The sequence below is a fragment of the Pecten maximus genome, chromosome 7 (assembly GCF_902652985.1).
Source record: "Pecten maximus chromosome 7, xPecMax1.1, whole genome shotgun sequence".
NCBI lineage: Eukaryota > Metazoa > Mollusca > Bivalvia > Pectinida > Pectinidae > Pecten > Pecten maximus.
In genome coordinates this window covers 42,217,736-42,230,408 of record NC_047021.1, presented here as the reverse complement: position 1 = coordinate 42,230,408, position 12,673 = coordinate 42,217,736, and the positions used below count along the sequence as shown (strand labels likewise).

Genomic DNA, 12,673 nt, shown 5'->3' with positions numbered 1-12,673 from the left:
TTACATAGAAAAGATTACACATATCACACGATAAAATTAATGGTTGACTATTAGTGAAAACTGTCTGAGACCAGTCAGTTTAAAACTTGTCCCGATTAAGATAAATTATTACAAATCAATTCAAGCCAAGCAGAAATAACGATAACCATCAGTTACACCCCAGTCTATTTATAGAATCGCAGTGGAGTACTTGAATGTGTACGCACTCACCCGTGGTTAGTCAGGCAGGGTTGTTTACCAAATGTCGGCGATAACGGGATGAGAGGAACATTCGCTAATATTCGGTATAGACCTTATACAACAACTAATCAAATATCCACAATCCGTCCTTACTAGCTAGAATATGTTATATAGTATATAACGTAATTAACGTTTGGGGATAATCACCGATGAAATGGCTAGCAAACAGAAAAAGTTTATTTTTAGAACCCGTTACTCGGTAAACAATACGCCTAAATTACAATGAATAATACATAAACTAGAGTAACCAAATATAATTAGAAAGGTCACTTACTTATATGTCATTCCATCCCCATTCGCAAAAAGACCAGCCCCGGTTAAACCATCGTCAGGGACGTATCCAGCACCGCCAGTTATTAGGTAGTCTGCCATGCTGTCGAGAAGAAAAAGACCGGCGTTACTAATAGCTGAAACGACCTCTCATCCGGGACAATTGTTCCGGAATACGTGCACGCACGCATACCTGTAACCAGTTGTCGCCGAGATCTATACTATTGGACTTAAGCCTCTCTGATCTATCTTTTAAAAACACAGGGTTAAAAAATAGTCTTTCGACTCATTAAATGCTGCTCTCCACGGAAATCTCTAGTAAAAGGCGAAATATTTATGCGTGGTTTGAAGAGAAAACACACTCGATCTGAACAGTCTCTGATCTGTAAGACGAAAATCTCCACATCATCCACACGAATTATTACCATTCTCTTTATTACTTCCTTTAAGAAGTTTTTAAAAGCAGAGTAGTATAGTTACAATTTTAAATATGATAATAATGACAAAAATGGGGTTTCTAGCGAAATAAAAATTCAGCATTAGATGCCATTCAACTCCTCCTATTTGGTTTATTTCCTTTAACGTCCTAAACCACTCGGCCACCGCGGACCCTTCCAACAAGTCTCAGATCTGGCCAAAAGCCAAAATATTTCAGTACTTGACTTGAATTTTAGTAACGAGTAAGGAATAGTGAACAATTGTTAGATTTAAGGAAAAGCGACCATGATATACTAAGTTTTAATATCAATATTTGAACTAGTTCCACTCCAAGTAAATCCGAGAAAAGGAATTACTCCAAATTAGATACGACTCTATATATTCCAGAATTGCTGAATTGGCAATATGATTTTCTTGACGACAAACCAGAGACATATACACACATACCACAGTCACCAACACAGAAACTGGACGGTACACAGTTACCAACAAAGAAACCGGACGGTTCACAGTCACCAACAAAGGAACCGGACGGTACACAGTCACCAACAAAGAAACTGGACGGTACACAATCACCAACAAAGAAACCGGAAGGTACACAGTCACTTACAAAGAAACCGGACGGCACACAGTCACCAACAAAGAAACCGGACGATAAACAGTCACCAACAAAGAAACTGGACGCTACACAGTCACCAACAAAGAAACTGGACGCTACACAGTCACCAACAAAGCAACTGGACGATACACAGTCACCAACAAAGAAACCGGACGGTACACAATCACCAACAAAGAAACCGGACGGTACGCATTCACTTACAAAGAAACCGGACGGTACACAGTCACTTACAAAGAAACTGGACGGTACACAGTCACTAACAAAGAAACTGGACGGTACACAGTCACCAACAAAGAAACTGGACGGTACAAAGTCACCAACACAGAAACCGGACGGTACACAGTCACCAACAAAGAAACTGGACGGTACACAGTCACCAACAAAGAAACCGGACGGTACACAGTCACAAACAAAGAAACTGGACGCTACACAGTCACCAACAAAGAAACTGGACGGTAAACAGTCACCAACAAAGAAATTGGACGGTACAGTTGTCACCAACAAAGAAACCGGACGGTACACAGTCACCAACAAAGAAACTGGACGCTACACAGTCACCAACTAAGAAACCGGACGGTACACAGTCACCAACAAAGAAACTGGACGCTACACAGTCACCAACAAAGAAACCGGACGCTACACAGTCACCAACAAAGAAACCGGACGGTACACAGTCACCAACAAAGAAACTGGACGCTACACAGTCACCAACAAAGAAACCGGACGGTACACAGTCACCAACAAAGAAACTGGACGGTACACAGTCACCAACAAAGAAACCGGACGGTACACAGTCACCAACAAAGAAACTGGACGGTACACAGTCACCAACAAAGAAACCGGAAGATACACAGTCACCAACAAAGAAACCTGACGCTACACAGTCACCAACAAAGAAACTGGACAGTACAACAAGTCACCAACAAAGAAACCGGACGGTACACAAGTCACCAACAAAGAAACCGGACGGTACACAAGTCACCAACAATGAAACCGGACGGTACACAAGTCACCAACAAAGAAACCAGACGGTACACAAGTCACCAACAAAGAAACCGGACGGTACACAAGTCACCAACAAAGAAACTGGACGCTACACAGTCACCAACAAAGAAACCGGACGGAACACAAGTCACCAACAAAGAAACCGGACGATACACAGTCACTAACAAAGAAACCGGACGGTACACAGTCACAAACAAAGAAACCGGACGGTACACAGTCACCAACAAAGAAACCGGACGGTACAAAGTCACCAACAAAGAAACCGGACGGTACACAGTCACCAACAAAGAAACTGGACGGTACATAGTCACCAACATAGAAACCGGACGGTAAACAGTCACCAACAAAGAAACTGGACGGTATACAGTCACCAACAAAGAAACTGGACGGTACACAGTCACTAACAAAGAAACTGGACGGTACACAGTCACCAACATAGAAACCGGACGGTACACAGTCACCAACAAAGAAACTGGACGGTACACAGTCACCAACAAAGAAACTGGACGGTACACAGTCACCAACAAAGAAACTGGACGGTACACGTCACCAACAAAGAAACCGGACGGTACACAGTCACCAACAAAGAAACACAGATGAACTAAACTCCTATTTTGGCTCTGTATCTAATTTACTTGACATTGATGATGGACTAGAATTTCCAACGAAGCCACATAGAAACTGAAATCACTTGTATAAGGAAAGCTATGTAGAAATTAAACCCTAACAAATCTCCTGGACCGGACATATTCATTCAAGAATTCTCATTAAAACTTCGGAAAAGATAACAGAATACTTGGGGATTGTCTTTATAAAAAAAATCAGTTAATGAAGGAACTTTCCATATGACAGGAAAACTGCTCTCGTAACACCGATCTTAGTGGGTGGTAAACCACAGCAAATGTGGACGGTATTATTTGTTAATAAATAAGAAACCATCCCTGATCTTACAGGGCTTTATTTGTTTGGTATATTTGCGTCTTTTTAATTCGATAAGGCTTTTTACAGAACGGTTTCTACGAATGATATGTCCAACTTGATAGGATTGTGACACACCACGTACACCAAGTCGCATAATACTGATAACGGAAGAAGCAGTCCTAAAGCTGTTCATTACATGTAACATCAAGCAGAGAGCGTGTGTAAAACGAAAGATAATCAGAATTCCTGGAAACTCTCCTAATCACAGAATGACCGAACACACCGGCGCTGAAGGTGGAGGGGGTCATTAAGTGCTTTCTACGACTTGTATTGAGATTCAATTTTTTTTCAAATTCATTTAATTCTCTTTTCACATGCTGACATGATGTATAGAGAAAAACATATTTACAATATAATATATACAATTAAAGTAGTGTTCGTAGTTGATACATGGCACTGTTTCACAACAAAACATTTTCATTCTTATCAAGGGGGAGGGATATATGTTATCAATTAATCTGATAAAAATTCACATTTTATTAGTTTTTTAACATTACCTATATTCATAAGTTCACGAGACATAGCGGATCTGTTCTTTCTTTGGGCATAAACAACTAACTACATATGGTTGTGCGCACGTGAACTAAAAATAAAAACATGTACAGAGAAAATAAAGATTGAAAGGTTAAAAGAAAGACAATGTAACCGTTGTTAACATTGTTAAAATATTGATGGTCATTATTAAAAATATTACAGTGTAAAAAAAAATATTAAAAAAATAAATGAAAAAAATGATGAATTAAATTGTTTGATTAACACTTTTCAGAAACATTGAATGGTGTAGAAACTAATGCGTTTTCTATTCTAACACTATTCTTGAGCGCTTTCTTTGGTGTAGTGGTCTCAATTGAGTTATTAAGTTACAGTTATGTGGTACAAAATTTCGTTTCTGCCACATATTACATGTAGTAAGCTTATTTAACTAATTTGGAAATCATGTAGCAGTATTTGTGTTTTTATACATGTAATAACTATAAAAACTGATGGTATTGGATGGATGGACACATTTTAAAGGTAATGACGGTAAATCTGATGGGATATACATGTACATGGACTTTATAAAAACACTTAATTATGTACCCCACCAACGTCTACTAACAAAATTAAAGGGATACGGAATCAACAAACAACTAACTAACTGAATTGAAGGCTTCCTTTCAGCGTATTTTTGTCAATGCGCAGTCATCCAGAACCTATCTACTGTTGCGTGGAATTCCACAAGGGAGCGCCCTTGAGACAGTTCTCTTTGCGACTTATGTATCTCCCGTCTCTCGTGTTTGCGGACTATTAAAAATTATACTGTCATATTTGAAACCATCAAGATGTAAACATTCTGGAAGACAAACTCGAAAAAACTTTATAAATGGTCAGCGAAATGTTCACTGATGTGCCATCCAAAAAATGGAAGGTTCTCTCTGTGAAAATTTGACGAAAATGAAAATACAATGACAGGTTCGAAAGGGGGAAATATCAGTGGAAATTTTCAGGAGAAAAGGATCTATGGGTTACAATTTGCGACAATAGGAATTTTCGGACTCATGATCAGCATTGTGTTAACAGAGTAAACAGCATAGCAGGTTTGATAAGAAGAGTATCCGATTACTAGCTTAAAGTCAGTTTGTGGAGCCCCAAAGACAAAAATGATATTGATATATTGAACTTACATATTCTTGTAAAAAACTCTTATTGAACAACGAGAAGAGATATGATCAACGAATACAAAATTTGCGAATATATTATGATGGAGTCACTTCAAGTTTGTTTGAAATGAATACATACTACAGAAAGAGAGGTTATTCCCAGAAAAGTTAAAAACAAATTACAACAGAAAACAAGCATACCGTATTGTTAAAGCAAAACATGTCCCCTACCCGCCCATACTAAACACAATAGCCTTGACCTTGACCCAAAAACCTTCAAACTGGAACACTTTTCCGAGATATTTTGGTCCTTAATGGCGGAATGAAGCCGATAGAACGACTGGTGTAATATCCATGTGTACACACGTACAAGATGGACGGATATACATGAATAGCATATTTCCGTTCCACAGTCGATGCATCGTCGCCTATCACGGCCGCTTTTGGTCCAATATCTCAGCTTTGAATCACTTTCATACGACAAAAGAATAACAGGTATTGATATTTAAGGATTCTAAACCAAGGTAACGTTACTGAAATGTGTGTGCATTTGATATTTTAGTTGGTTGAACCTAAATTAAAAGTGAATCGGAAGCAGCAATCTCTCCCAGAGTGCATTGCGGTTCCCTTCATAATAAGGGCCAATCGGATAACCTCGGGCCTTTCCGGCAAGCTCGGAAAAACATTGGATTATTGAAAAGAATACCCGAGGAGTTCCGATTGAACAAGGGCTTCATAACAAGGGAACCGCAATGCACTCAGGAACCACAATGCACTCTGGGAGAGATTGTCGGAAGCAGATGATGGAGCTTCCATAACGTTCGCCCATGGATTCCATTGTAACCTTGGTAGTGCGTCGATCAGCGTCCGTTACTGTGTCAGTAGTGTTTCCGAAGGTGGGCGTTCTACGTCAACGACGAAACCTGTCACATCTAGATATATGGCACATGCACTAAGTTCACATCTTCGCAACGAGAACCCGGATGTGGTGACCATATAACTACCAGGCGTACCAAAGATCATCGAGCACGCCATTGTTTTGCGTCCACAAGGAAATAAAACATGATATCGACTGAATAACCCTCATGATTTCAATCGACCTGCATCTCTCATAACCCCATTTTGTAAGATTGAGTGCCTATTTTTACATGAAATACAGATGAAATATAGATTCTATCAGTAACACTAGGTACAAGTGTACTGTGAAGTGCCACACTATATCCTCGCAATATATAGCAAACTGTTACTTTATACAAGATTCCTATTGACAGATTTTAGACTGTTAAACGTAAACGGCATCACATTCGGGAAAAGGGTGTCATCAACTCATCTACTATTATATAAGAGCTAAAACTAGGTTCTTTCAGAGACTTGTATATCACATATACAAGTCTCTGGTTCTTTCCAACCTGATGGTTATAGCGATTTTATATCAACTGTGATTCCAATTATTTAATTATACTGGTTTGGTTTATTTTGTTTAATGTCGTATTAACAGCCAGGGTGAATTATATTAATTAAGGACGTGCCTGGTTTTGGAGGTGGAGGAAAGCCGGGGGTATTCGGATCATCATCGGGTTGAATTTGGGGGGAAAACGAGGAGTTCCGGATGAGCCGGGGTGCCCGGAGAAAAACCACCGGCCTGCGGTCAGTACCAGATATCGGCCAGTCCAGGCAACTGCCCCACGCGTGTTTCGAACTCACGACCCAGAAGTGGAGGGCTTGTGATAAAGTGTCGGGACACCTTAACCCCTCGGCCAACGCGGCCCCATTATACAGGACACATTTTTTTCATAACTCTTTACCTTAGCCTTCTTAACACCTTATGTCAATTTCTTTCTGTGTGGGAATGTGTATGCGTTCAACTTAATTTTTAGATGAAAAGTATTTTATGTTGCTTAGTTCCGGGCGTTTTACATGAAATGTTATTGAATATTAATAGTTTAATATTTACATATAAGCGAGTAAAAGGTTTTACTCTATTCTGAAATCACGTTTCGTAAATCATCATTTCTTTGACATTTTTTTTTTTATTATTGACCCTAAAAACAATTTCTAGATATATTTCATTGCATTATTGTGATTTTAGCTCATCTAGAATGACTCACCGACTTTTGTATTCATGGATTGCTCTTTTAATTTGAAGATGAACTATTGCGCTTTTCTTGATACAAATGTAACGGGGAAAGATGCAGGGGAAATTGAAACATTTCTTTGTCCTACCTTTCTGATTACATAAATTGAACTAATATATATATTCAAGGAACTAAAACGTGTCCAAGGAACTAGTATTCAAGGAATTAAAATGTATTCAAGGAACTATATATATTTCTGGCTAGGCGATTGGGTGCCGCAGATCGCGAGTTCGAGGCCCGGTCAGGGCACGAGTCAAAAAGTTGTCTTCCTTCGTCATTTGTGTTGCTAAACAATATATATAATTTCAAGAAAATAATGTTTATTTAAGGTACGTATTCAAGAAATATCGGGTAGTTCGTATCTGATGCCACAATTGGATCTTGTATATCTATAAAAAAAATTATTTTCAATACTTCATTTCATTTCAACAAATTGTATTATACAAGTGTTATAGTAGAAAGGGATTTGACAACAGGCTTTGCCTATATCAGTCTTCTCCCACATAAATGACATTTTGATAAAATAATATTGATTGAATTTAATACTTCTCTAGCATCAACGAGGTTACGTTTTACTATATCAATTTGCTAGATAGTATTTTACATTATACTATATAAATGCATCAGTATACTTTACAAACATCAAGTGTATTTGGATATCCAATTAGCATTTATTAGAGCGAATCGGAACTGCTGGCGAAGGATTCTGACACAAATTACATTTATAGAGCACGGAGACACATTTCCGTCAATAACTGGAAACCATCGATGCAACTCGCCTATTGATTGCAGCTCACGCGCAGATCTACAGGTTCCCAGTAACAAAGATGGCCGCAGTTGCGTATTTATTTATAGCCCCCCAAAATAAACAATTTCCCTTTATCTTTGTGAACATTCATTGTTGACCTACCTGCTGTCATAACCAAGTTGGCTCATCTGATCATGGCATCGTTTTCCTACGGAGACATGCCGCGCTTGATGTGAACTATCGTCATCCATTAACAAAGTGGACATCTGTCGTCTGCTCGACCCCTCACAGACTAGCAGATCAGCTGTTGTCTCGCAGAGAGATTCTTCTGCAAAAGATGTGTATTTTCTCTTCAAATTATTTTGCCTGAATCTATTTTCAATGCACGTAATGAAAATATATTATGGGATGGATATGATTCCTCTTCGCCCTGCATTCATTCACTATGTCTACATACACAGTCCTAAAAGCTGCAGTAAAATGTCACCTTCTCTCCTCGCCTAATCAGCGACACACTGAAAAATTCTAACACGTCTGCTCCGCTACTATACATTGGCACGCATAGTGATATCTCGTCCAATCGATTTTCTAACTGTATCACTAGACACTAGCACAAATCCGAACGATAATCTGACCACGCCAATTGACGATGTTCTCCCCTTCCTAGTGGTTGAGAATACTTCAATTCACCAATACTCTACATTATATATATACTAGTTAGGATTCTGTCGAACGTTTGCTATTTATGGAACGATTATTTATAGAAAGTGGAACGACTCATTTCACATACCCTGTAATGCTGATAGAAATGAGATAGTTTAATTCATAAAAAAGCAATGCTACGGTCGGTAAACATCAAAACACGATCTTAAGAAACTGGAGTTGCTAACTTTCATTATCATGCGAGAATGTGGGTCTTTTTAATACACACGTTTTCAGCTGGAGTTTACGCTGGATTATTTGAATAGGTAAGTGTTAAGTCAACTGGAAATTATAGGAACTACATATCACGCCAGCTTTCTATGTGAAAAGTCGAGGTTTATTTTAGTTTACATGTCAAACAATACTTCAGTGAGGGGTATAAAGTTGAACAAATATCATGAGAATATCCGGCATGGCTGTCGTTTCAGAGAGTAAATTTTGTAATTTCATCTAGATAAACACAGTCGTCTGCTTCTGGTAAATTTTTTCCAGAGAAATATTTGCCCATACTCTTAGTATATCGATACCTTGTTGATAGAGTAAGAGTAGAGGCTAATATTTTTCAGTCATTCTAACCAGGAACAGGCGCCTGAAATAAACAACATATATAACCAAAATTTCAAACTAATATACCCCATAAACAGACAGACAGACAGATAGACAGACAGACTTTATTTCCTCTTTGAAGAGATTTACATAAATCGTGTTTTTTTTTTTTTTTTTTTTTACATCAAATCAGATAATTATACAATATAGATACAAGGAACAGGGACGGATCCAGATTTAGATGTTGGGTTGGGGGGGGGGGGGGGGGGGGGGGGGGGGGGTGAGACAAATCATTCAGGCGTGGGGTCTGGGGGCCGCCCAGGTCCCCAGAAGCCTTCGACAAAGTGGTATATTATCATCAAATTCTGGGAGTTTCTGGACCATATTTTTCAAGTTTTTCTTTTTCTTTTTTTTTGTTTTATCCTCAGGATATTGTTTTCCATGATTAACTGTTCTAGGGTAAAGAAAATAAGGTGGGGGTCTGGGGGCCATGCTTAATGTTCTTTTCTGAATGATTTTTTCACGATTAACTATTTAATGGAATCTTGGGGCCGCCCCAGAAGCTCTTGATAAAATGGTGTATTATCATCATATTGTGGAAGTTTCAGGACCAAATTTTTCCTACTTTAATTTTCTTACACATTTCAGGTTTAACTCTTTAGAGGGCGCGGGTCATTAAAGAGAATAAAGCGGGAATCTCGGAGCAGTCGAAGACCAATTGGTTTTAAAATGGATCTAATAAAACGAGAATCTGTTTTGATTATCTTTAAAAGTGTTTATGTCCACACAAACTTCTGAAAATGCAGAGTTTTCAGATTACATAGAAGACATAAGATCGTTTTTGCTCTCGTGCATTCTTTGTTTTAGATTTGCAAATGCTAAGGCAGCAGTATACTGCTTCGACCGTGAGTTTTCTAGGTGTCTTACTAAGGGTATAAAGTGTACAGGTAGAGATCTATACAGAGAGAAAGTGACAATGGAAATGACTGAAAACTATAAGGGAGGCTGAGAAAAGAAAGATTTTTGACAGAAGAAATGAGTGAAATATCACCTCCATATGAAAAACAGAAACAATTCTTTATGTTATTGTCATTTTACACAAACATAACATTTATATGTCATTGCTAGGAGATACTCTTCTACACACTAACTGTTGAAATCAACAAACTATAGCCATTGTCTTGAAACTGACTCCTGACCTGACCAGGCCTCGAACTCGCGATCTAAATTAAGTTTCTCGCCTTTTACTCATCTAACATTATTGGAGGGATCCTGCTGTATATTCCCCAGGTAGTTGAGAAAGACTCAATCTTTTGTGGCATTTAAATAGAGACTTTTCACAATAATAACTATGATCATCATCAAGTGCAGTGGCTGAACCGAAATATTTAAGTTTGATTTGAGCCTGCCGCTCAAAGCCTTGATGTGAATGAAGTACATTTCAAGTTCACTGACACTTTGAAAGTCAAAACAATTTTCAATTGCACATGCCACATAGCTTCCGCCTGTCAAAGACAATGTAAACATTTCACTGAAATGTCATCACTTGCGTATATCTACTGCACTGTTATCATGATAGGGTTATTTTTGTTCTTTCCGCGGTCGAGATAAACCGCGAATGAAAAATGCAGTGAAAGTTTCCGTGTTCCCAGCAGGAGATAAACAATGACTTTATAATGGTCCTCTCGAAAAGGAGTTTAATATATTTTAATATTAAGGGATTTTCATGTTTATAACCTATTTGATACTCTATTTGATTAATAATGCTATTTCTGTGTAATAATATAATAATATTGGACATGTTTATGTTTTTTAGTGTCTCGTAAGTCTGATAAGGCTGTACATTTTAATGTATCATATCTATGTGCATTATGTACTTTTATGTATTTAAAATGTGTGACACTTAAATAAAATATATCTTATCTTATATTTACATACAATGTATATTTGTCTTTGCAAGAAGTTTTAATGGTCAATGCTTAGACTATCATCTTGACGGGCGAGTTTCATGGATGAAGCAGAAAACTCTAGATACTTAACCAATGGCCTATAAACTGCTTTTCACGAAAATGCATAAAATCGCACCCATGGCATAGAAAATAAATAATTATTACGAAAAAAATGAACAAGTAATATCTAGATAATTATCGCTTATCAGACCTTAAGTCATAATCCAACACGGAGAACTGTCGTGCTGAGCTTTGATTTGGGTATTGAATACAAAAGAGTTGATATTTAAGGTGCAACATTCGTGAAGTGTAACGTTGCTGAGTACAGGCCTAAGTGTAACGGGATCAAGTCCAGAATGGCTTTGTTTTTCTTTAAGTAGTTGTGTGTGTTTTGTTTGTATAACTGTGACAGTACTTATTTTATCGTGTTCTTATACTAATTAAAACGGATTAGCGCAATGATGGATAAGCGCATCGACAATTCTTGCCATGTCAAACATTGTATACTACCATTAGCACAATCAAAATCTAGTGGAATTCTTCCCTCGCGAAAATCGCTAAAATAGGATTATCACTAAAATATGTACGTTTACAGTATTTATGAGTAGATTGTATGTTTGTGCGTATCTTTTGAATCGGTTTTGATTCCTCTCTTTATTTTTTTTTCTCTCTTTTTTCTCTCTCTTCCTATTCTACATTCCATTTCTGTCGTCATCCTTGCTGGCAACTACTATTACCGACTATTTGCCAATCATATAACCTTCCAAGAGACGAAGAGCATTGGCCGGTTAAAAGGTAAAAAATACAAATGTATGTAAATAATATAAAAATAATTATATGAATTGTTATTTTTTATTTTGTTGTTGTTTTTTTTGTTGTTTGTCTTTCTATTTCTTCTTTTGAAATACACATCACTGTTCGATATTTTCCCCATTGGACCTTGCGAATTATTTGTAAACAATTTGTAACATCGCAGCCAGTTACTCCACAACGTGCACATGGGCACGTTATATACTTGCTGAATCTGAACAGCAGTGTACAGGTTGACATGCATGCGACCAAATGGGATCACCTGCTTTACATATCTCACGAAAAAGGTCAACGCGACAAGTTGCTCCGACTATACCCACAAACCATAGCGGAAGAGCACAATAGGGTTTCTTCGGCTCAAGCTTTCAGAAGGTGGTACTAGGGTCAAGTGTTAAGCTTTTGGATATTGCAAAGAACATACAATAGCATTTTCTTGTTTTCAATTTATCACGATAACTCTTTTCCATAGATGCAGCACATTTATGAATCATTCGTAAAAACATTTTTTAAATGTTAAAATTTGGAAAATATACAGCAGTCATGGGTACTTTTTATCTAAAATATATTCTTTTTTCCTGAAAACAAGAATC

At 37.7% G+C, this 12,673-nt stretch overlaps 1 protein-coding gene and 1 non-coding gene across 2 annotated transcripts in view; both read right to left on the bottom strand.

Annotated features, from left to right (window-relative positions):
* Positions 1–8,699, bottom strand: part of LOC117330892 (inosine-5'-monophosphate dehydrogenase 1b-like) — a 46,913-nt gene extending 38,214 nt beyond the window's left edge. Inside the window, exons 1-2 of the mRNA XM_033889444.1 lie at positions 8,239–8,699; positions 515–613 (exon numbers count right to left, since the gene is read on the bottom strand). Coding sequence (XP_033745335.1) covers positions 515–613; positions 8,239–8,342 — 203 coding nt within the window. The 5' untranslated portion in view covers positions 8,343–8,699. The remainder of the gene's footprint in view (positions 1–514; positions 614–8,238) is intronic.
* LOC117331957 lies at positions 755–876 on the bottom strand. The gene has a single exon (XR_004533706.1). It is a non-coding gene; the product is annotated as a U5 spliceosomal RNA (small nuclear RNA).
* Positions 8,700–12,673: the final 3,974 nt, after the last annotated feature.